At 38.4% G+C, this 24,643-nt stretch overlaps 1 protein-coding gene across 1 annotated transcript; it reads right to left on the reverse strand.

The window, feature by feature from the left end:
* Window positions 1-562: 562 nt before the first annotated feature.
* ZBTB10 (zinc finger and BTB domain containing 10) lies at window positions 563-23,748 on the reverse strand. The gene is made up of 5 exons (XM_009891958.1): window positions 23,713-23,748; window positions 20,420-21,317; window positions 6,944-7,081; window positions 4,653-4,828; window positions 563-1,797 (listed from the first exon to the last, which is right to left on the reverse strand). The coding sequence occupies exons 1-5, from the start codon at window positions 23,746-23,748 to the stop codon at window positions 1,492-1,494; spliced, it is 1,554 nt and encodes a 517-aa protein (XP_009890260.1). The 3' UTR covers window positions 563-1,491.
* Between the last annotated feature and the right edge of the window lie 895 nt (window positions 23,749-24,643).

Consider the following 24,643-nt stretch of genomic DNA (forward strand, 5'->3'; position numbering starts at 1 on the left):
TTATACAGTACTGTCACACTGGCCTAGCTATGTGTCATGATAAATGCTCTGCATATTTACTCGTTGTGACGCAATAGTACATCAGATGTATTGTTCCAATGATTGCCTGAATTCATTTGCCTTAGGCTAGACAACACAGAGGAGTTTAAGATGAAGGTGTAATGCCCTCCCCTCCCTACGAAAGAGGCCTGAAATCATTGGTACAATATTACAAGCTTAGGAAAAAAAAAAAATCCACATGGCTACAAAAATTCAAGTTTCAATGCCTCCTAGAAAATTTGAAATAAAGAGTGTAGGGAGCATATCATCCTGAAAACTACACAACTCAAAGAGCATTATTTTGCTTTGGACTTTCTGTTTTTTAAAAAAAAAAAAATTCCAGCAAATTAAGTCAACAAGTTATATGTAATTGGTTTATATTAAACACTAGCAACAACCCATTAAGTACAAAAGAATAAAAAATAGTTTGTGTTCATTTTAATGACAAACGATGGGCACAATAGCCTAGTGTCCAATTCACATCACATAAACTAGCCAAAAACCGGACAAGTAAGAAATTTATCAACGAAAAAGTCGTTTAATATGACACTTTCTCCATTCCTTGTATTTTTATTCTGTGGGACTGAGGTATACACCAGGGAAGTCAAGAAGTCTGAGAGGAGGGGGGCCTTAGAGAAGGGAGGAAACATTATTACATCAGACGCCTTTTAGCATGACTATCTCTTTTGACTAAGTGGCAGAAGAGTTACACATGCTCTGATCAGTCTATTATTTTCATCATTGGTCATTTCTTCTGCACGATCATTACGGAACTGATGAATCAGTAACAACCTTCCTGAAAATTCAAAACCGTGAAGAAACAGACAATTAATGCCATTATTAACTTCTCCAGTGCTTATCACCTATACCACCTGCCAGCATAAAGCCAAAAGTTTTAAACCCAAATTTCAATATGGTGTTGGCATTATTTGTGATGCATATTTAAATGATTGGCTTTCACCTTTCAGAGTACGGGAGAGGTAAGGTTCGTATGGCAAAGACATGCTTGTGGAAACAAGAGCCACTAGCCCAAATTAGCTTCACTGACAAAGTACGAGTGGATTTCGGAAAGCTGTCTTTGTAGTTCCATACCAAGTTGCAATTTTCTTCATTCATGTTAACAGATACATGAATGTGTAATGTAAGTACAGTTACTACTATGTCTGAATAGGACCCAAGTAGCTATATCCTATAAATAATAAAAAATACATTTTTCTTTTGATAACTGACTGTAGATGTGAGGATTCTGTATAATTCAACCAAATGGTTGTATGCTGTACAGTCCTGTGCAAATATCATAAAAAAATTAATAATCCTTTTTTGCTATAAGGCTTTGACCCTACATTTTTCACAGCAACATAACTACCATCCAGCCTGTACCATATTTCGCAAGCCTTCAGTCCAAAAATTCATATAGTGTCCATTTGCGGCACCCTGAAGTCATATGCTCTGTCAGTCATCTAAAGGCATACAAACTTCCCCAGATTCATCCCATCGAGACTGGTCATTCTGTTCTTCTACATCATCACCAAGCTCCTCATCACCTTCTCCCACTTCATTTTCCTCGTATTCTTCATCCCGAGGGAAATCTGTGTCCTGCACCTGGTCTGCTCCCTCTTGCCCTCCAGGCTGAGATTTATCTGCACAGTCTACACAAACTCCGTAACGTCGTGATCCGTGTCTTATTCCAACGCTGGCTGCTAGCATGAAAATCTTCTTACACACCATACATTTATACTTTTTATCCTTTTTATGCACCTACAGAAGAGAAATATTAACAGCTGAAAATATGCATATCAGGTTGTGTTTGCATATAGTACTATAAAACTACTAATAATTACTAATACAAAGAATCATTTTTTGAACTCTTGTGAAAGATATCTCAACACTGTTCAGAGAAAGAGAAGTACTAGAGAACCATTTTGACTACACGAGCTATTGCCCACAACCAAAATACCTGCTGATGGTTCAGCAGGTAGCTGAAGAGCTGCCTGTTCCGTAAGCAGCTGAGTGTTCATTTTCTGACTACTCACTGTACAGAACAAGACTACGAAAGGCAATGAGAACAGCGTAAGCACTTCTGTTGCACACAGAATCATATCTCATTTAGAAAATTGTCTTTATAATTTTAAGTCGTAGAAACATTAAGAACAAGCAGTAGTTACTAATTCTGTGTGAATTCAAAGAGCAAGATCCTTCTTCCACGACACCGGCCTCCTGACACAACCAAACCCAACAACATCTTTCCAGGTCCCTGTGGTGTATTTTTCGTCCTGTATGTAGAGTGAGCTTGTGTGTAAAATTAGAAGGCTGCTGTTTACTAACTTGACTAAACACCAATTTTAATTTTGAATTTGGGAGTATGTTCCTTGTACAAGTAACTGAATTCAGTAACTACGTGTTACAGTTATAATCTTGGAAAAAATTACATTGAAGACTTCTTTCTTCTATCTGGTGTCCCCACAACAGATTACAACTATGTGCTTAAATATCTCAGTTGACATCACATTGAAAAAGTTGCCATTTTAGATAAAAGAGAAATTACCACCCAGATGAGGGAAAAAACCCAAGGTCAAGATACAAATAGTTACTTCAGTCCTGCTGTATAATATGTACAGCTGATACTACACGTCTTTTCCTCAGCCTCTAGACTTGTTATGATAATGTTTCACACAAAGCAGAATGCGAGGTGGTTGTTGAATACAGAGGAAGGAAAAAAAAAAAGTGTTCTGTCTCCATCAGGGAGAGCACACTTCAGTTAAAGCACAGGGCTGGGCTGAGCTCACTCTACAGCTATTTTCACCCTGTCTGACTTCATCTCCTTTCCTGAGGGGGAAAAAAAAAAAAAAAAAACCAACCAAAAAAACCCCAAACTGCAGCAACAACACCTGGTCAGATACTGCAGCACAGAAACCTGAAGTCCCACTCTACTCTTCCTGGTAGGCCAACTACCACCCACTGTTGCTATCTTCTCTGGTGAACCACAAAGGAAGAAGTAGAGTAGCTGCTAGGACGTGTTATACAGTATCACCACCAATATGGTGATAATGACCTAACCTCCTCTGCCCAGCCACAGAGCTGCCTTGCACCATCACCACCTCCATCACTGCAGTCACCTACATGCAACACAGAACAAAATGTCCTTCAGACTGGTAACATCATCATTACTCCTGTCCCTTCAGGCACCTAACCCTTCACCAGGTGGTACAGGAGGAGGAAGAAAGGCAGCAGTGGCAGGGTGGCAAGGTGTGTATCTAAGATGAGAGAAGTCCAATGGAACACAGGAAAGATGCTGGTTCTAAAATTTATGTAGGAGCTATTAACATATGCCTTTCCTACCTGTAAAATATTTTAAGGAATACTAAAAATTACTACAGTGGTCTTCTAAGTATCTTCTATAATTATATCCTCATATGACTCAGGTTATTATTTACTTTTAGTAATATCACTGGCTAACAGAAAGTCCATTTCATGATAGCCCAAGCTAAAAAGGAAACTTAGGACCACTTACACTAAAAGCTCTTTTCTGCATCTGCATTAAAACTTGGAAGCTCACAACCACTTTTTCTATTCACTGAGGAATGGAAAGTCAACTGTGAGGATGCTATGGAGACTTATGGAACACCTTCATGAGGGAGCAAGGTAGTCCACTGATTCTCAACGGTTTGAGGAAAGCTACCAAAATGGAGAAGTGCAATTTACCCCATTCCATATGCTAACCTATTTTAAGTATCTGCAAAACACATTGCAAAATTAGTTGTTCGGGGTGGTTTTTTTGTTTTTTTTTTGTGTGTTTGTTTTTTTTTTTTTTTAAATCATAACTTGAAAAAATGTTATTATCTTCTCACTACCAATATGATCTTGCTTTTATTACTTCACTAAAACATACCTTGGATTTTATACAGTAAATATTATATTGAAGTCTTAGTTTCCTTACAGACTAGATACAAAGTACCTGCAAAATACCCAAGACAGAGAGTATTTTCTCTGGATCCTCAGATACACAGTACTCAAGTCAAATCCTGAGTTATGCAACATGCACAGGACAGGGTAAGCTCAACTGCTGATTATGGTATTGATAGAATGCGAGTCAGAAGGAGGGTTACTTTCTGCATCTCAGATATTTTTCATTCTTTCCTAAATCTCAAAGCAGATATTATAGCTTTGTCTAGTTGTGAAATAAGTATTTCAGAACTACCCCAAGATATTGTGCAATTGCTGATTAACAGGGTGTCCTCACAGAAAATGGTGACACAGCACTGTAGAACAAGATGTGCTATTCTATTGCAGTAACACTAAGCCAAAATTCCCTTTCATTATCCACAGAATACTTACATATGCTGCATCTCTTCATCACGTCACTTTCAAAATCACCTTGAAATGATCTCTATAAGAATTCCAGCAACTGTCTTAATTGATACTGCATTTTTTCATTAAGAGTGCAAGAGGTATAGTTATCACAAAGAGATGTTTATCTTCATCCGTTTTAGATTAAGATAAAACAATTTACATCATGGCAAATCAGAGAACAGTGTTTCTCCCAATAGCAAAACATGTGAAAAACCTCACTCATACATGTGCGTACATACACACACACACTTGAGGTTACCTACCAAGGAATGTCTCTTTACATGCTCTCTTCGAGTAAACAGCTTCCCACAGATGTCACAACTGAAAGATCTCACGCCTGTGTGAATGAGCAAGTGTCTCTTTAGTGTTCTTCTGTATTTGGCTACATAATTACAGTGTGGACACTTCAACTTGTTCATGATTAATGCAGAGGAATCGCCTACAAGAAAATAAGCCATCAGGAGAAAAGATGATGAAACACAAAAAACTATTTCAATGCGTTCTGCCCGGTGCACAAAAATAAACAGGTGCCAACACAATAAAGCACCCACATGACTTTTCATCAGCCAAATCAGGACAATGCCTGCCTGCAGTAACCGCAAATACTGGTAGCTTCTACGTGTACGATCTTGCTAGAAAAATACCTACTTGTAACCATGGAACTTTTACTACAGAAGTACAGATCAATTCTTTGAAAAGAAGTCTTATTTCATGAACCAGAGTCAGTTAGCTACAAGTTAACAGTATTCCATTTTCTAGAGGTCACCTATACCAGAAAACACTTTATTCTGGATTAGAAACCCTCTAGCTCTGAGGCATTTAGACAGTTACAACCTTATCTCCTGGTATTCTATTTAGAATTATGGGCAGAAACTGCCTGCGAAGATCTTGCTCTACAGATAAATACAAAAAGAAACTATAACTAGGCAAGAAAGAATATTGACAAAAGGAGCAGGATAGTAAGAGTTAGAAAAATTCTGAAATAGCTAAGAAGGGAAGTTACTGGTTCAGATCTTAGCTATTCTCTACCCAAAGTCTATGTTGGTCTAACAGTAGAAAAAATAGAGAGCAAAAAAATTCTGGAAATAGCAATATCCCACTTCTTCCTTATGATGGAAGAGCGCTATTTACATATCCTTGAACTAAGGATAACATAGCTTGCTCAAAGGGTACGTGCAAAACAGGTTTACTACAGGTGCCTATTACTGTGTGAAATAGAAAAGCACAGGATGCTGTGACAGCTATGAAGAAGGCCACAGGAATACAAGGGTTATTTTGAAAATAGGGTACTGACTCAACTTACTACAGTGAGATAATTTATGAACATAATCGTAACCATCTAGAAGCATCCAAAAAGCACTGGCTAAAACTACAGGATTATATGCGCAAGAGTTTCTAATGTCCTTGCTGGCAGGATGAACGCAAAACCAATTGTGTGTTATGTGCACAGGCCCGCATGCCTATATCTAAGATGCGTCCTCCTACCTTCAAAATCCATCATGACATGGGAGTTAAATTTTCCCAATATTCAAAAGTTTGCCTTGGTATATCAAAGCACTCACGCAAGCTCCATGTCAACATGCCATGTAATGGCTTACATATAGAAAAATAAGTTTAGAAAAGGTTTTAAATTGCAGTCTTACACACATCAACAGGGGTAAGACAGACAGGCAGACATCTGGGCTGTAAGATAAATGGGAATTTAATGATTTAAGAACAGGCAGACCTCCTAAGACCAGAGGTTCTAATCCCTCGCCTGCTAGTGAATTTCACCTTCTGATGACCCAATTTCTTCCACTGTAAAAACCAAAATATTTAAAGTAAACCATAAACCACATCCCAGTAATACCTTAAAGTTACAGAGAAGAGGTAGGCATTACTATTACCCAGTTCTTAAGATCCTCTTTTTACTGAGGAGTTTATATATTTTAAGGATCTAGCAATAATTATTTTAGATGTGGTGGGTTTTTTTGGTATGTTTTCAGACAGAAAAATAATTACAGATAATTGCTCGCTTGAACTATTAAGAAAGGCACGTAAGCTGTGGAAGAGCAGGTTATGTAACACAGGTTTGGCTGCAGAGTGCTTTAGTTATAGCTGCATTGAATTCAAAATCTGTATTGTAATTAAGTTTTTATTTTTAATAGCGAGAAGTATGCTCTAAGATCTACTTTTAAAATTATACTTAACTTCGTATCCTCATCATCCAAGTGTTCAATTTCAAAGCGCAGTTATCTGTAGTTACCTTACTAAGCTTCCCCCTCCACACATTAGATCATTAAAAACTCTGGTACCTTCACATTCAGGCACAATACAAGAGCTGATATAAATATAATGTTCTGGTTTTACTTTTCCATACATTTGAATCCCTTTTTCTCCCCCCAAGGAAGTACTCCTATTTACATTAACCAGAAAGGCAAATGATATGGAAGAAGATTATGTGAAAATTAAATCTCTAAACAAATTAATCAAATTAATCAACAGCAGTGACACAGAAGGCAAAGGAGCCCTATCAGAGGCAAAAAAACCCCTCCTCTCCATTAGATATACTTGCCATTTTCCCAAGCTTCTTTTGGCCAAGATTCTGGCAGCAGTCCGTACTTGAAGTCACTTGAAGTACCCGGCAGTAGTCCGTACTTGAAGTCACTCGAAGTACCCGGCAGCAGTCCGTACTTGAAGTCACTTGAAGTACCTATTACAGACATATTCTTACTTTAGCTTCCTGGATTCTAATCAGTCATGTTGTTGAGCAAAATATATATCCTTTTTAAACTATGACAAAGAAGTTTCAAACCTTAAAGTAGTAATTACAATCTTCTTTCACATTATCTTCAATACTGAAATGAAGAAATAACTGCATCCCTGATGACAGTGAAATTAGACCTTTTAACTATTCTCCACAGCACCGTTTCAACACCCCACCCTGAGAAAAATTCAAAGCCTTTTTCATACTACTGGAACTTTTATGGTAAGTAAAAGTTCCCCTGTCTATGGCAGGGGAATTGGAACTCGATGATCTTCATGGTCCTTTCCAACCTAAACCATTCTATGATTCTATGATATTTATTCCCTCACTATCATCATGACAGGGCTAAAAAGCTTTCCACTGGATTGATTCTCTTTACAACTGCTTTGTGTAGTTACTTCACCTGGTCTACCACAGGCAGTCTAGTTGGTACAAAAGTAAACGTCTTTTACTGGAGGTGAGATTTTCTTTATTGCTTTAAAATATGTCAGTGGTATATAAAGTGCTTTACATACCTTTGTTTATATAAAGTATCCTACAGCTATGTCTAAATTCTTTTTTGAATAATCATCTCCATTACTCTGTAACCACATCAATTCAAGAGACCATAACTACTTGGAACCTACCAGCTTAAAAGACTAGTTCGCATATTTACATTTGGTCTTTAGACAAGCTCTTCATGCAGTTTACGTGGTCTTTGTAGCTTTTTTTCCTCTTTAAAAGAACAAAATCATTCAGAAGTGAACAGTGCCTTAAAAAGAAAAAGATCCCTGCTTGCTTAATTCTATACTTCTGTAATAAATAAGAATTGCATGAGTGAATATGGAACCACTGTTACACAGGACAGAGAAGACAACTATAAATAGTACACAAGCAAGCTGCACTAGGCATTTGAGAAAATCATATTTGTGGGGCAAAGACTTTTCTGGCAAGAGTGGAAATCAATCTTTCCCCCAATCCCCAAGACAGGAGTTTGCTGGAAAACATGAACTCATAAATCCATTACTTTCCTCACAGGCACACAGTTGTTAAGTAAACAAACCACAGTGGAAACTGGCAGATTTCCTTTTATTTGTCTGGATGGCACTCAGGTCCCCACACTGGATTCCCAATGTCACTGTTGAGAAAAGTCTTAAGAACGACTTCATAGCAAATAGAGACATTTTTACTTTCAAGCCTGAGACTGTACATTTTAATAGTCCAAAGACTTTTTCCTTTGTCCCTACACTGTTCATTCTAAGGATTTTTCCAGGAAAGGAAATTATCTTAGTGTAAACTAGAACTTCATGCAGCTAGTGGTAAGCTGCATGCTGAAACACTCACAACTTTCAGTTTCACTGGAAAAAAAGGACAGATTACAAATCCTCACAGCATTAGACATATACAGTAGTTTCATTTACTGCTCAGGCAGCGTTACAGTTGGCAGCAGTGGTTTCATCTGCAACATAAGACAACAGTTCAAAAGGAAATCAATTAACAAATAGGAAGCTTTTAATTCTATCCTATCTGTTAGACAATGGCAAATGATAAGCAAAGCTGGATCAGGACTGCCAAACTAGGTATTCCATCAGAGCTTTTAAAAAGCAGAGCTTGGGTGGACAAAGGAAGAGAAATCCCAGTATTTTAGCACATCCACCTAGCTATTTTGGTATAAAAAGAAAGAAGGGGAAGGGCATAAATCTCCCTTTTCTTTTAAGGAACAAAGTAGTGAGGAAGATTTTTTTTTTTTTTTTAAATTACTGACTCTAATAGCTGTTGTTATGTCCAAAAGAGGCAAGAACTCCTTACACTAATTTGGGACTATGGACTCCAGCAATGGCATCTCACAACTGCTCAAGGAATAGAACACAGATACCCTACAGGCATGCCAAACACACATTCCTTTGAGGTGAGCAGTAAAACTTCCTTCTGTAATACACAAGAAAGGATTAGTGAGGAAGCAGTGTTGTACAGTTCTGGGCAAGAGCAAAAATGACTTGAGCTCAAGGCTGAAAGCCTCCAAACTAAAGCAGGCTTCAGGATCTAGCAGAGAAAAAAAATTAAACAACTGTTATAATCTGTTTAAAATATTAGACCTTTCCGTTACAGGTTTTCCCCCTCTAATAGGACTGTCCTGTCTCTAGTTGACCAATGGAAGATCAGTGATCAAAATATTTTAAACATGTTTTTTCCCCCTTATGGGAGGAATATCTAAGATCAACAGACCAAGCCTGTACTGCTCACAAATGTGACATATATGCTGTGTATAAGCCATATTGCATAGCTTTCTTCAAAATATGCATACTTCGAGTCTGTCTTTGAAGTAAGAGCTATACCAAGCTGAGCAGATTTGTGACACTGTCACGTTGATAGTTCTTCTGGATCTAAGAGAACACAAGCTGAATTTCATTAGGAACATTTGTTTATGCTCACAGCCAGTATTGAAGTTTTAAGGAAGTTAGCAGCACAAATCCCTGCATTGGTCTATATCTTAGCAAAAGACTCAGCAGAGAGCCAAATAGACTTAAGAGTTGTAGTCTAGCACAGATAATAGCTACTAAATCTTTCTACCTCCAATTTAAAGAGAGGACCTGCTATAACATGAAAGAACACCGGCACAGATACCACAAGAGATTGCTACAGACACTTCAGTCTCTGCTCAGTACAGGACTAAGTAGATCATAATTAAACCTAATGCTTATTCTTAGAATAATTCGTTGACCTAGAAAACCTGCTTTCTAGATTAAGCACACATACAATGTGCTCAAAACAAAACAACAAAAAAGTATTTTTTAATGTCTAACAGCTCATCCATACAGGAAAGACATGAATTACATACAGACTGGGAACTGGAAGTGCAATACCTAGCCTCTACTAGTTTCCCCAGGTGGACATATAGCCTACAGTCAGATAAGCTTCTGACTGTAGCCGAGCCAAGTATAAGATGTTACAGACCCCTGTGGCTCGTAACATCTTCTCCCATTCTTCCCCCTACCCAGGTTACTGCCCTCTGAAACCTGATTGCAAAACTGCAGACACAGTCACTAACCTGTTCCTGTCAACTTAAGCCTGGATGATTTTGGTAGGAGACTGAAAGCAACTACATATGCAGTTGTACTGGTAGACTGGGGGTGGGGTGCAAAGGGGGAAATATAGACAGCATTGAGAAATCTTTTAAACAAAACAAAAACAAAATAACAAAACATAGGGTAATTAGAAGCAATAGTGTTCTGTATCTCCAGACCAGGTCATCTGACCACAACTTTCCTCTGATCTAAGGATACCTTTTTACAATTTAGTTGATGCCTAAAAGAGGTGTAAGTTAATAATTCAAATGTCAATTAGCCTCCAACATCTACCCATTCTTCTACCCTGCATGGAGGTTTCTATCAGTAACCCGATCTTAAAAAAACCCCACAAACAAACCCAAAATAATAAAAATAGAACAGAATCCAAATAAGCTGATCAACTATCAGCACTAAAATTCTCAAGATATCAATTTAAGCAGACAGTCCAAAATACAATGAAGTGGTTGTGGAGGCTTTACACAACTAACAAAAACTTTATGGAAGGATTTTATGTTCTACTGTGTTTGTTTTGAGGAAAAAAGGATAACCAGAAGCCAGACACGCTGATTTTCAGTTTTGAAGGCAAGAGGCAGGGGAGGATCACCAGAAAGAGAGAATGCATCTCTGTGGAAACATCCTCACTTTGACAAGTTTTGCTCTTTTACTGTAACCAGAAATAAGTTGATCTTTTGGAAAGAAAAGGAGACATTACTGAGTAGGGGACGATCACGGAGATTAATGAGAAGAACAATGATAAAAGCCATTGAACAGATCATTATAGAAAGGGATATGGACATAGGGTGCGCTGAGGGAGAAGATACAAAACTTTGCATTAGACAGTTGTCTGTAATAAACTTAACTTCTGTTTTCTTTTCACATATTGCCACTAAAAACAGTGCCAAAAGAAGAGAAAAAGGAATACTACTATTTTTTTCACTAGGTTTTCTGACATTGACAGCTCATTCAGATCAATTAAAAAAAGACAGAAAGTAGACAGGATAAGCGATTAGGCCATAGCTTTCAAGGATTGTAAAGAGAGCAGTGGTAATCTACTGATACAATCTGGATTGCTAATAGAGAGCTGGATTTGTTGCTTGTTAGATAACACGACAGAAAAAACAGCACTGCCAAGACTGACATACTGGGAAAGAAAATATATTGTACTCCATTTGTTCCCAGAGCATTACTCACATCTTTAACCTTGCTTCTGAAAAGGGGTCAAAGCATATTGCTTCTCAACTGCCTCTTGCAACAGAAGGCTCAGACAAACTTAAGACATTTTGCCAATGCAATCTTACTCATACTCTATGTACTGCTCCCAATTGCTCTTAATGTTTACTGTTTCTCATTCATGAAAAAAATGGTTTATTGCCTAGGCTATGGAGGCAGATCTATCACCAACTAACCCTGCCAGATGACCATCAATTGATGCCAAATGTATCAGCCACTTGCTTTTTCAACTTGCTTATCATATATTCCCTGAAAAACTCCCGAGAAAGGGGTGCCATTCACATCAGAAGGCTATTTCGCTCATCTTTCCCCACAAAGGGTACATCAGTGAAACAGAAGATAGTAAGAGCTTTCCTCATCCAGATCATTCATTTGTGGGGGACTTACTGTTCTCAGGGACTATCACTGATTCAAACAAAAACTTAGGTCTGAAGGGACCTCTGAAGGTCACCTAGTTCAACCTCCTACTCACAGCAGGGCTAACTTCAAAGCTGAACTGCATGTTGCTTTGAACCTTGCCAAGTTTTAAATATCTACAAGGATGGGAGAGTCCACAAATCCTCTAAGCAATCTGTTCCAACACAACTGCTCTCATGGTCAACAGTTTTTTTCATATACAACTGGAATTTCCTTAGCTGCAACTTGTGACAACTGCCTCCTGCCCTTTCACTGTGCACCTCTGAAAAGCACCTGGGTTCGTTTTCTCTATAATCCCCTTAAGGTAGTAGAAGACAGCAGGCAGATCCCTCTGCCTTCTCCATACTAAATAAGTTCAGTTTCTCAGCCTCTCCTTGAACATGTTCACCGTCCCCTTAACGACCTTAGTGCCTCTCCACTGGACTTCCTCCAACTTGCCAGCATCTTACTTGTAATGGGCTGCCCTAAACTGGGCACAGGATTTCAAATGTGATCTTGCCAGTACCAAGTACAGGGGTAGTATTATCACTTCCCACAGCCTGCTGACTAATGCCACCATTTAGCCTTCTTGCTAATTCCACCACTATGAAGCCAGCCTTCACTGCTCCTAGGACGCACTACCGACTTACGTTCAGCTTGCTGTTCACAAGGACCCCCGGCTCTTTTCTGCAGAGTTACACACAGCCACTCAGTGCTCAGCTTGTACTGATGCACAGGGTTGTTACTTCCAGATGCAGGACTTGAACATTTGTCTTTGCACAGCATCTCGGGGGTTCCTGTTGGCCAATTCTTACAGATTGTTGAGGACCATCTGAATACCAGCCCAGCCTTGCCCTCTAGCATATCAACCATTCCCACTGATTTGATGTCACCTGCAAACCTGCTGAGAGCATCTTCTGCCCTTACTATGCTGATCACTGATGATGTTAAACAGCATGTGACTCAGTAAGGTATTTTCAGGAAAATAGCGCCTCTTGACTTCACTGCCAAGAAAATACCTTCATCCATAAGCTTCTGGACTATGTTGTGAGCTCAACGGCCAGATCATGAACACTGCAAGCAAGTCAATTTAAGGATGTACCTCAAGAGCTTTCTCAAGTAAAGTATTCAAAAGATAACTCAAAGACTTCTAATATAAACATTTCACATCCCCTTTTCATCAAGTCTTATATTTAAAGTGTTAATGTAAGTAGGACTTTCAAGGAGATATACACCTGAAAGGCTGCATGAAACTCCTAGAAACTGACTGGCATTTAGGAATAAGATCCTTCAATACAGTAAAAAAACCACCAACCATTCCAGGTACTCTGGTAACGGAAATAAATGTCTTGGCATTACGTTCTGCTCCTATTTTCTTGCTAACTCTTTGAAAAAGTAACTACAGAACAAATCCAAGGAAGAACGTTTGACTTGTTCTGAAAGCTGCCAGTTTCTTCCTAATGAATGCATAAAAAAAAGCATCCAAGGAAAAAAAAAAAAAAAGGAAAATTAAGTTTATTCCCATCTTAGCCCTAATACAAGGGTTATTAAGTTTCTTTCTGCATCAGCATTAGAGAACTGCTGTTGCTACCATTTCACCAGCTTGAGTTGAGGGACGGGAAATAGAAGTATCACCACACATCATGATCAAAGACCACTGATGTTGCTGTAGTTGAGACAAACACACCAAGAACTGATAGGGGTCTTCATTTATATTTATTCTTATGTAAAGACATACACGCAGATACCACTGCTGTGTAGAGACTGTGTTGGTCCAAACAACTTTTTAAGCTGAAACAGTGGAAAGGAAATGTTAAGGAGATCTTTAATTCTCTACTCTCTCAAACTTCTCTAATTGCGGGCAGTCTTAGAAGCAGTAGCATAGTTGACCAAACCCCTCGTGTTGAACTGGCATCTCAGTATCATTCATTCCTGACTTACTTTGCCAAAGCCTAACTTTGTCCAAGAATACCAAGGGATTTTGTCTTTACACTGGGCTTTGAAGAAAAGATAGAGATGCAAATCTGTAAAAATACGAAAACAAGAAATAAAAAACCCAACCCTTCAAAAAAAAAAAAAAAAAGGAAAAAAGCCCACAAAAAAACCCTCACAAAACCAAAATCCCAGATATTTCCTTGGGAATTCTGCATAATATGATCTGGGAGTACATTGCAAACTAAGCTTGCCAGAGTGGCGTCGTGCTCTCCTTACAAAATAACATGCAATATTTCACCCTAAAGAAAGGGGATCAACTCAAATCACAAGCAAGCAAATGTGTAAAGGACTGGAACTTTTATGCAGCTCATACTTTTCATACACAGGACCCGACCATGAAAGACAACTGCTACTTAACAAAGGTGTGGTTTTTCCAGCTTTAAAGATCATGTTTTTAAAAATGTCCCCTCAACACCCCAGGAACCCTGGTAATACCAGAAGTGACTAGAGTTCTGTAATTGTGGCTCCATTTTTACAGTAAAAATGACAACCCTGATCTTGCTAACTCTGCTCTCCACTGTTCCCAGTATAACAGGATGAAGCTTGTAACTAACAAAGCTGCACCAATGAAGGCTAGTGGTTAAAGTGAAATTGTCTGTTAAAGCTGTATTCCTACCAAGGCATGTGTACTGCAAGTACTACAATGAGCTTTAGGGTAAACGCACAGTATAAGCTCACTATGCTATAGTATCCCACATTTAGTACAAACTTTCTACGCTATGAACAGATTTCTGGTTGGATATATTTATTGATACCTGCCAGAAACTGGCTGAAGTAAGAAGTGCTGCCTGCCTCTCTCCTCCACCCCAAAAAACAACTCAGCAAGGACAGAGCACCTGAAAAAGAGAAGCTGAAGGAAACATCTTTCACTTAAACTACATGCCGCTTAAAACCTATTCTACTCAGCTACCAACACTGAGGATGACATAGCCCTTCACTCAAATTTAAAACAAACAAACAAACCAACCAACCCCAAACCATACAACACACTCAGATGTGTAAGCCCAGAGTAACTGAACAGCAATTGATCAATTTATACTTCCATAAACTCTTACATGAAAAAGTCACTCTAGCGTAAGAGTGATCTCACAGGGAGTTACGGTGATGCAGTTGAATTGAATAGGCCTACCAACAGAGTAAACCTCCAGGTTAAATAAGAAACCTAACATAGTTTTCTCCTTGTACCATATTTCAGTTAAGGCATAAAGGATACCTTTTAAAAAGTTCTTTAGCAGCCTTTTAGCTTCATAATTATCATATGGGAATGGACAGGCATGTGATGACAAGCATGTAGGAGATAAGGAAGCTGTGGATAAAAACAAGACTTCACTTTCTAGGGCAATTACTATCTGGAAAAAAAGCTTTTTAAAGGAAGTTGTATTCTAATCTTCATGATAGTTTAAAAAAGCTCCACACCAGGCTGAAAAATCACCTACCATTCAAAAGGATCTGAAAAACACTTTTACTGCTCAGCATGTGATAAAATTAATTAGATTTGACTTACTGAGCTACATCTTTGAGATGTAGGAAGAAAGCTAGCTGAAGGTCTGTAGACACCACATAACGTTCCTTCCCCAACCCATCTACCTTGCTTGCTTTTTAAAAAACAAAACAAAACACAAACTAAAACAAAAAACCCAACACAAACCAAAACCAAACTACTAAATGGTAATAGGCAGAACATTTCTTAAAGTTGCAAGGTCACTGGTTGACCATACCATGACAATCTCTTTTCGGGATCACCACTGGGAGATGTAAATTTAACAAATGGGGAAGAGGTTGACCCTCATATGTTGTACTCTCTTTAGGTGACTTCCAAAAATCTATGGGGCCTTCAATACCAAGTTACATAGGAAATGGGGCAAATAAAGAGGTTAAATGTCCATTAAGCAATTTAAATCTTTCCATCAGGGTATCAGCTGGAGATCTGACAAAGATCTGACAGAGTCATAGTACCTCGGAAAAGTAGGAAAAAGTGCTCAACTTTCTTATACTACTTTTTTAAAATTTATTTTATTTGTAATTCAGACAGTCAAGCGGGGTTTAATCCCAACAAGAAATATATACATGTCCAGATAAGTCCATAAGTTTTGATTTCTTCAAATACAAAGTCACCTTTCTTTATTCTAACATCCTGATCGAGTTGTGATATGCTGCTCCCACATGCCATGAGGAAAACTGTGACCAGCACTACATTTTTTGTAAGCAGGTTTAGCTGCTGCTTGTATCCATTTGAAAGGTAGCTGCTTCTACAGCAAGCTGAAGTAAATTCCTTAAGAACTCCCTACCAAGTCATTCAGGAACCTGCTTGTTCCACAAAAGGTCTGTTTTCATCCTGCCCCTGTTACCCTTTCCCTCAGCCCCACCCCCACCACAATATATGATACAGCATTATCTAGCCTGAAAATCATGGTAACAAATAATCCAGTGGTAACTTCATAAAGCTATTGGGATATTAGATACAAGTCTCCTTAAGAATCCACACAGTCAGCTCTGGAAAGCATAAGCAATGCTTCACAGTTGTGTTCTGAAGCCTGAGGATAGGACACTTGTACTCAAAAGAACAGGCCCAAATGAAAAACCATTTCAAGAAGTGATAAAAATTTATAAAAAAACCCTACAAACAGGCACTAAGACTATGATGAATTAGAATCACTGAGCTTTTATGAACCGGAAAGACTGACAGATGCTGACCGATTGCACTGTTATTTTCACCATGGTAAATGGTTAATTGTAGGATGCACCCCAGCTGTAAACAGTAAAGACATTTTTTACCAGATTATCAACTAGAAGGGAAAACATTAAGATTGGTGGTAACATTCAGTGCAAAGAAACACAGCTATTTTAATTAGTATAGCTAAAATTGGAAAATGTTTGAAAGCTTCAGTCAAAGTAGGTAAATTAAGTAAGATAGTATATATGATTTAAAATCCATCTCAACTTAATGGACTTTTTTGAAGCTCAAAGTGCTACTTTTTTTACAGGGAAGGTGTTAAATATAAACTCACTGGAAATGCAGGGTGAGAGGAAGGAGAAGCTGACATAACCTTATGGATAACTGTAGGAAAACTCACATTCAGCAAGGAAGAGTTTAACATTTTTGCTTTACTGGTACAAAAGGGGTAGCAGATACTTAAGAAAGCTTTTACTGTTGATTATTTAATACTTACCTAGTAGTACCCAACTGGAAAGTCCATTTACTATAGAACTCAAGGGAGTGGCTTTTGGGGTAAATTTTTGTAGTGAGAGGAGTGCTAAGTAGGCTTCCCTTCCACCATATCTAGGGTATTTTGTTCCCCTCACAAAAACACCAGATAACCCAAAGCCATAATCAAGGACACAACTCACTTTGCATGTAACTGGACACCTCATAACTACAACTGGTGTTGGTTATCCCCATCAGCACAAAGCATAATAGCAGAAGCTCACTGTTTCCCTTTTAGCAACTAAAGGGACAGCACACTCTTTAGCTTTCATCATAAGATTTTACTATTCTTTCTTTTTCTTCTCACAGCATTGTGTTCTATCTATTCCAAAAGACATTTTCTTACGCATTTTTAACTCTCCCAGTGCCTATTATTTTTGGTAGATTTTCATGTCCACAAGAAATTTAATCCACAACTAAAAAGTTACCGTATAACCCGCGGGTTACTCTACAACTCATTCTTGTCATTCTTCCAATTCTCCACTCCTCCCCCTTCCTCCTCCCTCTTGCACCTTCTCTTGGGCGTAGAGGGAACAATTGAAAGAAGAGTGTTTAAGAGTGGAATCTACCTGCAGATCAAAGAAAAAGCTAGCCAGCAGTAGAGGAGAAAGAACACCGAATGCTGAAGCACAAACTACGAGTGAAAGTAAGCAGTATCAAGCCCTACTTCCAATATCTCTTCTTGTTTCAAACAATGTGCATGCACATAGGAACTTCTTAAAAGTAAAGGTCATCTTATAAAAATATTAGATATGGCTTCCAAAATAGTTCTAACACTGACAGAAAATGTAATTATTTGCCTGGGACTGCTTATGTTGTGCTCTGAAAGTACCAAGGAGATCATTAGTTGACACTATTTTATAGTTCAATAAAATACACTCCCCCCTGCAAACACAGAACTTTCGCAGAAACCACAGCACAAATTCAGTGTGCCCCTAGCCTCTAGTACAGCTCTTTTCATCAAGATGTTGCATGGATGTATTTTGTAATTTAATTCTTTAGCAAAATGTGTTACTGGAAACCTTGGTGCTTCTGTCCAAAAAAACTGAACAAGAACTAAACTTGTTTAATCATTACTGCACTGCCCATACCCTCCATTATTTCTTCAAGAAAGCTCCACAGCACATATTCGAATTCTGCAGAATGCAAACAAGTGTTTATTTCTGTTGCTGGGGACATCATTGAGTAGACATATTCTCTGTGGTATTTCCAACAGTAAGAGAGATTGAATATCTACCCCATATAAATCAGAAATAGAAATTGCATGCTAAATCTTGTCAGAAATTTATGTTTGTGCAATTAATATATATACACGCCCTCAGTTCCTGCTCCAGACCCTCTGCTGCTCTTTTTCATGCTGCTGCAACTAAGGATGTATAAGCAAGTAGTGTAGCCCAGCACAGGCAGATTTGTTGTGTGGGTGCTGAGGACTCAATATCCCCACTATACACCTGTAAATGTGCTTTACTTAAGACTAAATCCAACCTGGTGCTGTGGACCCAAGGCCTGTTAGCAGCTGGCACACAATAGGCAGGTTTCTGAAACACAGCTTCTATTTTCATTTCAGCCAGAAAAAACCCTGCTTAGGCTAAGAAAGCTTAGACAGTAAGAGAAGATCAGGAAATTCACTTTACAAGTGCACACTCCCAAGCTGAACTGCAAAGCCGAAGTAGACCTACCCACTGCGTTCAGAGATGAAGACTAGAGATAAACAAACCCCCTGAAGCATTTACAGAATGAGTGTTAGCTCCTCAGCACAGCTGCTTCTCCAGAGCTGCTCCTGTTGTGCCACCCTACCTGCTAACTATATGGATGCATCTCATACTGGCTGTCCATGCTCACGTGCCAGACGTACACATCTGTAGCTCCAGCCTGCATCACCCTATATTGACACATGCCAGTGTGGTGCTCATGCACACTCGCTGGCAGGGCTCAGCCCAGTGCAGAGTACCACATGCCTTCTACCACACTGCACTCCACCTGCGGCCTCCGTGCACCTCAGCAGCTGCCGGCCACACAGACCAGCATCCACCACACAACACTGCGGGTGGAGGCGTCTCAGGGCCCCAGGAGAAATGGCCTGTCCCTGCCACTACCAAAAGGATTCCTTTCAGCCTTGTTTTCAAACAAGTCTGGGGGTACAGGAACAAACTAAGGCCATCCTTCCTTCCACCAAAATAAATATAACTTCCTAGACCCTCCCAGAACTCAGGTTGCTTTCAAATCTCTGGTTTGTCCCTGGAATAGAAAAATAACTGGAAATATTTACACCCATGGTTGTGAGTGCCATTTTTTTTAATTATTATTATTATTTTATTTCCCTCTTAATTCTACCCCTTGAGCCTGAGAAGCAGAGCATATCTACAGTCCCTTGATGTTTGAAGGGCACATACATCTTAAACTGCTTTAGAAACAGACACATCTAAAGAACTTTGTTCCAGCTATGTCTCAAATCCACCTTTAATTTGACTTCTAAACTGGGGTAAGTTTTCAAAACTGCTAATCATCTAAAACTGATACAGGTACATGGCGGTATTTCAAATATATACTTCAACTATTCATGGAGTATAATGACAATAACTTAAAAAATCAAAACCTGAACTTCATAAAATTGCCCCAAATCCAAATTACACTGTGAACAGTCTGCTCAGAATTCTTTGTGTGACCATATTTGTTTAGCAAACAATTTCTTAATTTTATTCTATCATTTACATTAACCACAGATCCTTAAGGAAAAAGATGCTATGAATTCAGTCACTCTCAGGTTTTATTCAAAGAATAGTTCAGCAAAAAGATATTCCCTCTATTATATGTCATTGTGGCATCTCTTTCCTATCCATTTCACAAATCTGCTTTAAGGTTTTCTATTACACTAGCCAGGATTACTTAATTTTGTAGCTTCCCAGATACCCCTACAATAAACAGCAGTGGGAAGTTGACTTCTGTTTCTGGATGACACTGAGGTGAGGGAGATTACAAAAAAAAAAAAAAAAAAAATTTTGCTACAGTAGGGAAGGAAATGATAACAGCCCTTCCTCTCTGTGCAACCAGCAAACATCATTAGCCACCAGTTACCACTCCTTGATTTTTTGCCTAATATAGTGACTACAGGTTAAATGTAAATGTTAGAATTTTAGTTTCTACCAGCTGGTAACAATCCCCAACACAAGCATCAAATGTAAACAGCATGTTACATACTGCATGGCACAGCACTGTCATTCCTTTATCTAGCCAAAGATACACCGCTGTGCCCCAAGGTAGAGAATCATATTATTGATTTAGTAACCTGACTGGTATGCTGACTTTACTAAAAGATCCTATCCAGCACACCTTTATAGACATTATATTGTCATGTACTTTATTGAACAATTTAGTTTTCAAATGACATGACTGACATTAAGCAATATTTACCTGCTTCTTCTTTAATAAATGACAAATCTTCTTCTGGATATGGGACTGAGGGTTGCAACACTGAGCAATCTTCTGAGTTCTCTTCAGTATTAGGTGGTATATTATAAATAAATCTCTTTGCAGTTTGGTTTTTCCTTCTTGCTTTTCCAGGTTCTTGAACTGATTGTCCCTGTGCGCCCATGTCATTCCATACGAAAACTTTTCCCTCACCTTGAGATTCATTTTCAGCCATTTCAGGTGAGCTGTCCTGGACCCAACTGCAGTCATTCATTTGGTAGCTTTCCATTTGGCCCTCATCAATAGAGTAACCATCGTTCTCCGTTTTTATGCTACTTGCCAAGTTGGTAAGGTTTCGTGTTGCCCAGAAGCTGGCAACTTTCTGATCCCTTGGAGATAAACCATCCCTACTAACAGATCTTCTGTTGTAATCCACAACAACGGTCTCTGGAGCTTCTGATTTTATACTTATGTTTAAGGCATCTTTAATGAAGTTGCGGCAGGACTGGACAACCTCCGTCATCTGAAGGTAGCTGGCCACCGACATCACTTCAATGGCATTTTGGCTCGTAAGTACGAGGTTACCAGAATATAAGAAGTCCAAGATGACAGAAAAACCTTGAACAGCAACAACGTCTAAATAGGTAACAGTGGTTTGGTTACGGCTTTCTTTGTTTGTAAAGCAATACAGAGTCTTAAAGAAGCGGCTGCCTGCAACCAGGATGTTCTTGTGAGCTCTGAAGACCCTCCCGCTCACCACAATATTAACATCACAAAGAATGCCTTTCTTCCTCTGCTCGTTGAGCTCTTGCAGGAGCTGATAGCAGTAAGAGTTCTCATTTGGCCTGCTGTTAAAATCACAGTATCCTTCATTATTCAGTTCTGCCGGTAACTCTGACTCCTGCAATTAAAAAAACCCACAACCACAATTAGCTCTTAATGAATGCTCTCCTTAGTCCTCCAACACTGTAATAAGGATATGAAAATAAACTTAAGAAGATAGTGTTGTTCAAATTTTTTTTTATTTATATTCTTGGTTGTAAAGGCAGGCAGGAACACATAATTAAAAAAAAATAATTCTGAAAACTAAGAATCACGATCTTATTCTGCACCCTCCGCCCCCAAATTTGAAATAAAAACAGGACTAGAAGAATTGCCTTCAGTGTAAAGGAAGCAAAATTTGGGCCAAAAGCAAGGAAAGATTTGGTTGAGTGCAAAGTACTTGTTTTTCTTAACTCACATATATTAAAGATTCAGGAGTCTTTCTTTCCAGAGATTTAATTAAATGGTTCTCACATATCCAACCCCCCATTCTTCCCTAGAAATCTCCACTTAAGCAGGTAACTAGAACCCTGATAACTGGTTCAACATTTTCTCATGCTGAGAGATGACTACATAAAGATTAGGTCTGTATCTCCCAATCTGTCTTCTGTGTTTTAAAGAAAACACATTACTGAAGTAGTTATAATAGTAGTTATATTTCTTATACAGTTCTACAAATTAGACATTTCTTCTTTATTTTCTAATTGTGACAGGCTTAGGATTAAATAGCTGTATTACATGACAAGCGGACAGAATATTGCAGGTGACCAAACAAAACTTAAACCTCCATTCTGCTATTTAACTAAGACTTTCTGGAATCAAGCTTCGCTGAAACTCTCCAGTAGTTACACCTTTAATGGTACATACTTACTATAAAGACAATATGTACTTATTTGCCTCTCTACAACCTTTTTAAGATGTGATCTCAAACGTGGCTTGAAAATTTTGCTAAAAGAAGCATCAGACAATCCAACACCAAGAAATTAGTTGTTATTAAAGACTAAGACAGAGAGTAAGGGGCTGATAAGCAACAAGGGATCTGAACTGGATTTTCGAGCATTTAGAAAACTAATAACTAATGTTTAGACAATGATGATTCAGAGCTGCTACAAAGCAGCAGCTAGGAGAAAGCAGAAAAGAACTATTTGAGACCATACTTAAATTGATTGACATGTGCTGCCACCAAAAGCAGCGATGATGACAGAGTTCGTTTTATACTGGATGTCTAAGACTCTCTCTTCTTCCTTAGCAAATAAGGACAGTTCAAAACCAGCTGCCTCCAATACGGTTTAGGATGAGAGATCAGATTTTGCAAATTATATCAGTATTTTCTCCTCTCATTTTCTAAAACAAATCACAAATTTGGGGGCTAGAGGTATTGTTAAAACTAGACTGCCTCAACATTACAGGTCAAACTCAGCATTAGCAAAGTAATGTTAATGCTGTCATGAGCCCATAATCTATACAGGGTCTAAAATACACGTTGCAGAAAAGTACTACCCTTAATTCGGGACTATGACAGAAACCAGACATATAAAAAAAGAGTTACTTTCCACCACACAGGAATTAGTGCATTAAATCAATACTCACCTCAAGTTATAATCCCAGTGTGGATCACTGGGGTGACAACTGAGGTTGTAACTACATCCTCTGACATGGTATTTACATCTATAAACAGCAAATAATGCTCATTGTAACCAAAATAGAAACTGTACCATTTCAGCATCTCCTGCAGAGAAATTTCAGTTTGCTGTCACATTCAAGTTGCTTCTAAATCTCTACCCTTCTGAGAAAAACACTTCAGTGAAAAGAAGAGGTAGAAATAAAAGCAATTAGGCTTTTATGTGAAAACAAGCAACAGATCTTTGTTCAACCCTGGCTTAATTTTTTTTTGCGTACTCTCTGACATACCTAAGTACTCCCTCAGATCAGAGCTGTGAAACAGAAAGTATGTCCCAAACATGTGACATCTAAATCTACCATTCTTTAAGTTCTCAGCAGATTTTGGATCTGGACTAGCTTCCTGTCACTCCAGCAACACAGCACTGCGTAGTTTCAAAACACCAATTACACTGTCTTTGGATCAGATTAAGACGAAAATTATCGTACCCTAAAGTGTTGTCACTCCAGTCAAAGTCAATCATCAGTGACTTGCATCTCACACAGTAAATGTTAGGTAGATGCTATGATAGCTGACATTTTCATTCTCTGAGAACATCTTAAACACCACATGAAATTTAAAAACATCTGCAGCGGTTCTTTTCTTCTTACAAATGTCTGATTAAAGAATGGAGATACAAGTACATTTTAACTGCTCATTTTTATGTATCCAATCAAGCTGATAAAAAAAGAAAATCAAGATTTACAATGTAGTTTTTTTGTTTCCCATGAAAATAACAAGCCAGCATGGTAAAAAGGAGATGCAGATCAATGACAAATGTGCTGCAGAAACACAAGATGGAAGCCTTCATTACAAGAAGACCACAAGGCTGAGCGAAAATAAGCGACATCGTGCAACTAATGGCCAAGCTACAGAGGTGTGTGTTGTGTATTGCAGCTTCACAGAAATTGGTGCATAAAGATTTTTTAAAACTAACTGTCATATTGGAAATAACGGTTTAACTGCAGATATGGAAATAGCTAATGCTAATGCCACACTGTAAATTAAATGAAAGCCCTGACATCTGAACAGTTATCAAGTCTGTGTATACCACGCACGACAAGTAGAATTAATGTTTACTATGAGGAAAAAAAAAAATTAATATTCCTTGGAGAACTTTAAACACCTTCTCTTTGTAGAGGAAAAAGTACAATACAGTTCAATATGATGTATTCTATACAGTTCAATAGGAAGCTTCTGTTACTTATGTTGCGGTCATGGCACATCATCATAAGGACACTCTTTTTCTGATAAGAACCACAAACTAATGATACTTGCTAAGATGTCAATTATATTTGCAGAATACAGACCAAATATTCCTATCACCTAAGTTTCTCAACACCAAATCACCTTATTCTTTAATCAAACTGGATAAAAAAAAAAAATCTAGAACAAAAAATCAGGACTATTTCCATTTTGTTTGTGGAATCTACAGCCTTTTAAGTCTGAAAAGCTTCTCTCTGTAGGGGAGATTAAGTGGCCTAACAGAACAGACACTGCTCAAGGAAACTAATATTGTGCTCAGTTTCAATTAGTTAGACTCATCTGAATACAGACAAAGATAAATGACTATCCATATGTATAATTCACTAATTAAACTTGCCTAAAAGCTAATAGGAGCTGAAACAGATGATCAAAAACTGCTACTAGAAACTCGCTTTTCTTTCTCCTCCTGTGTCATCAGCATACTCTGCCTCCTGGGAGCAAGGAGGGTGAGGGGGAGGAAAACCCCAAACAAAAAACAA

Source organism: Charadrius vociferus, unplaced genomic scaffold (genome assembly GCF_000708025.1).
Source record: "Charadrius vociferus isolate BGI_N301 unplaced genomic scaffold, ASM70802v2 scaffold15, whole genome shotgun sequence".
NCBI lineage: Eukaryota > Metazoa > Chordata > Aves > Charadriiformes > Charadriidae > Charadrius > Charadrius vociferus.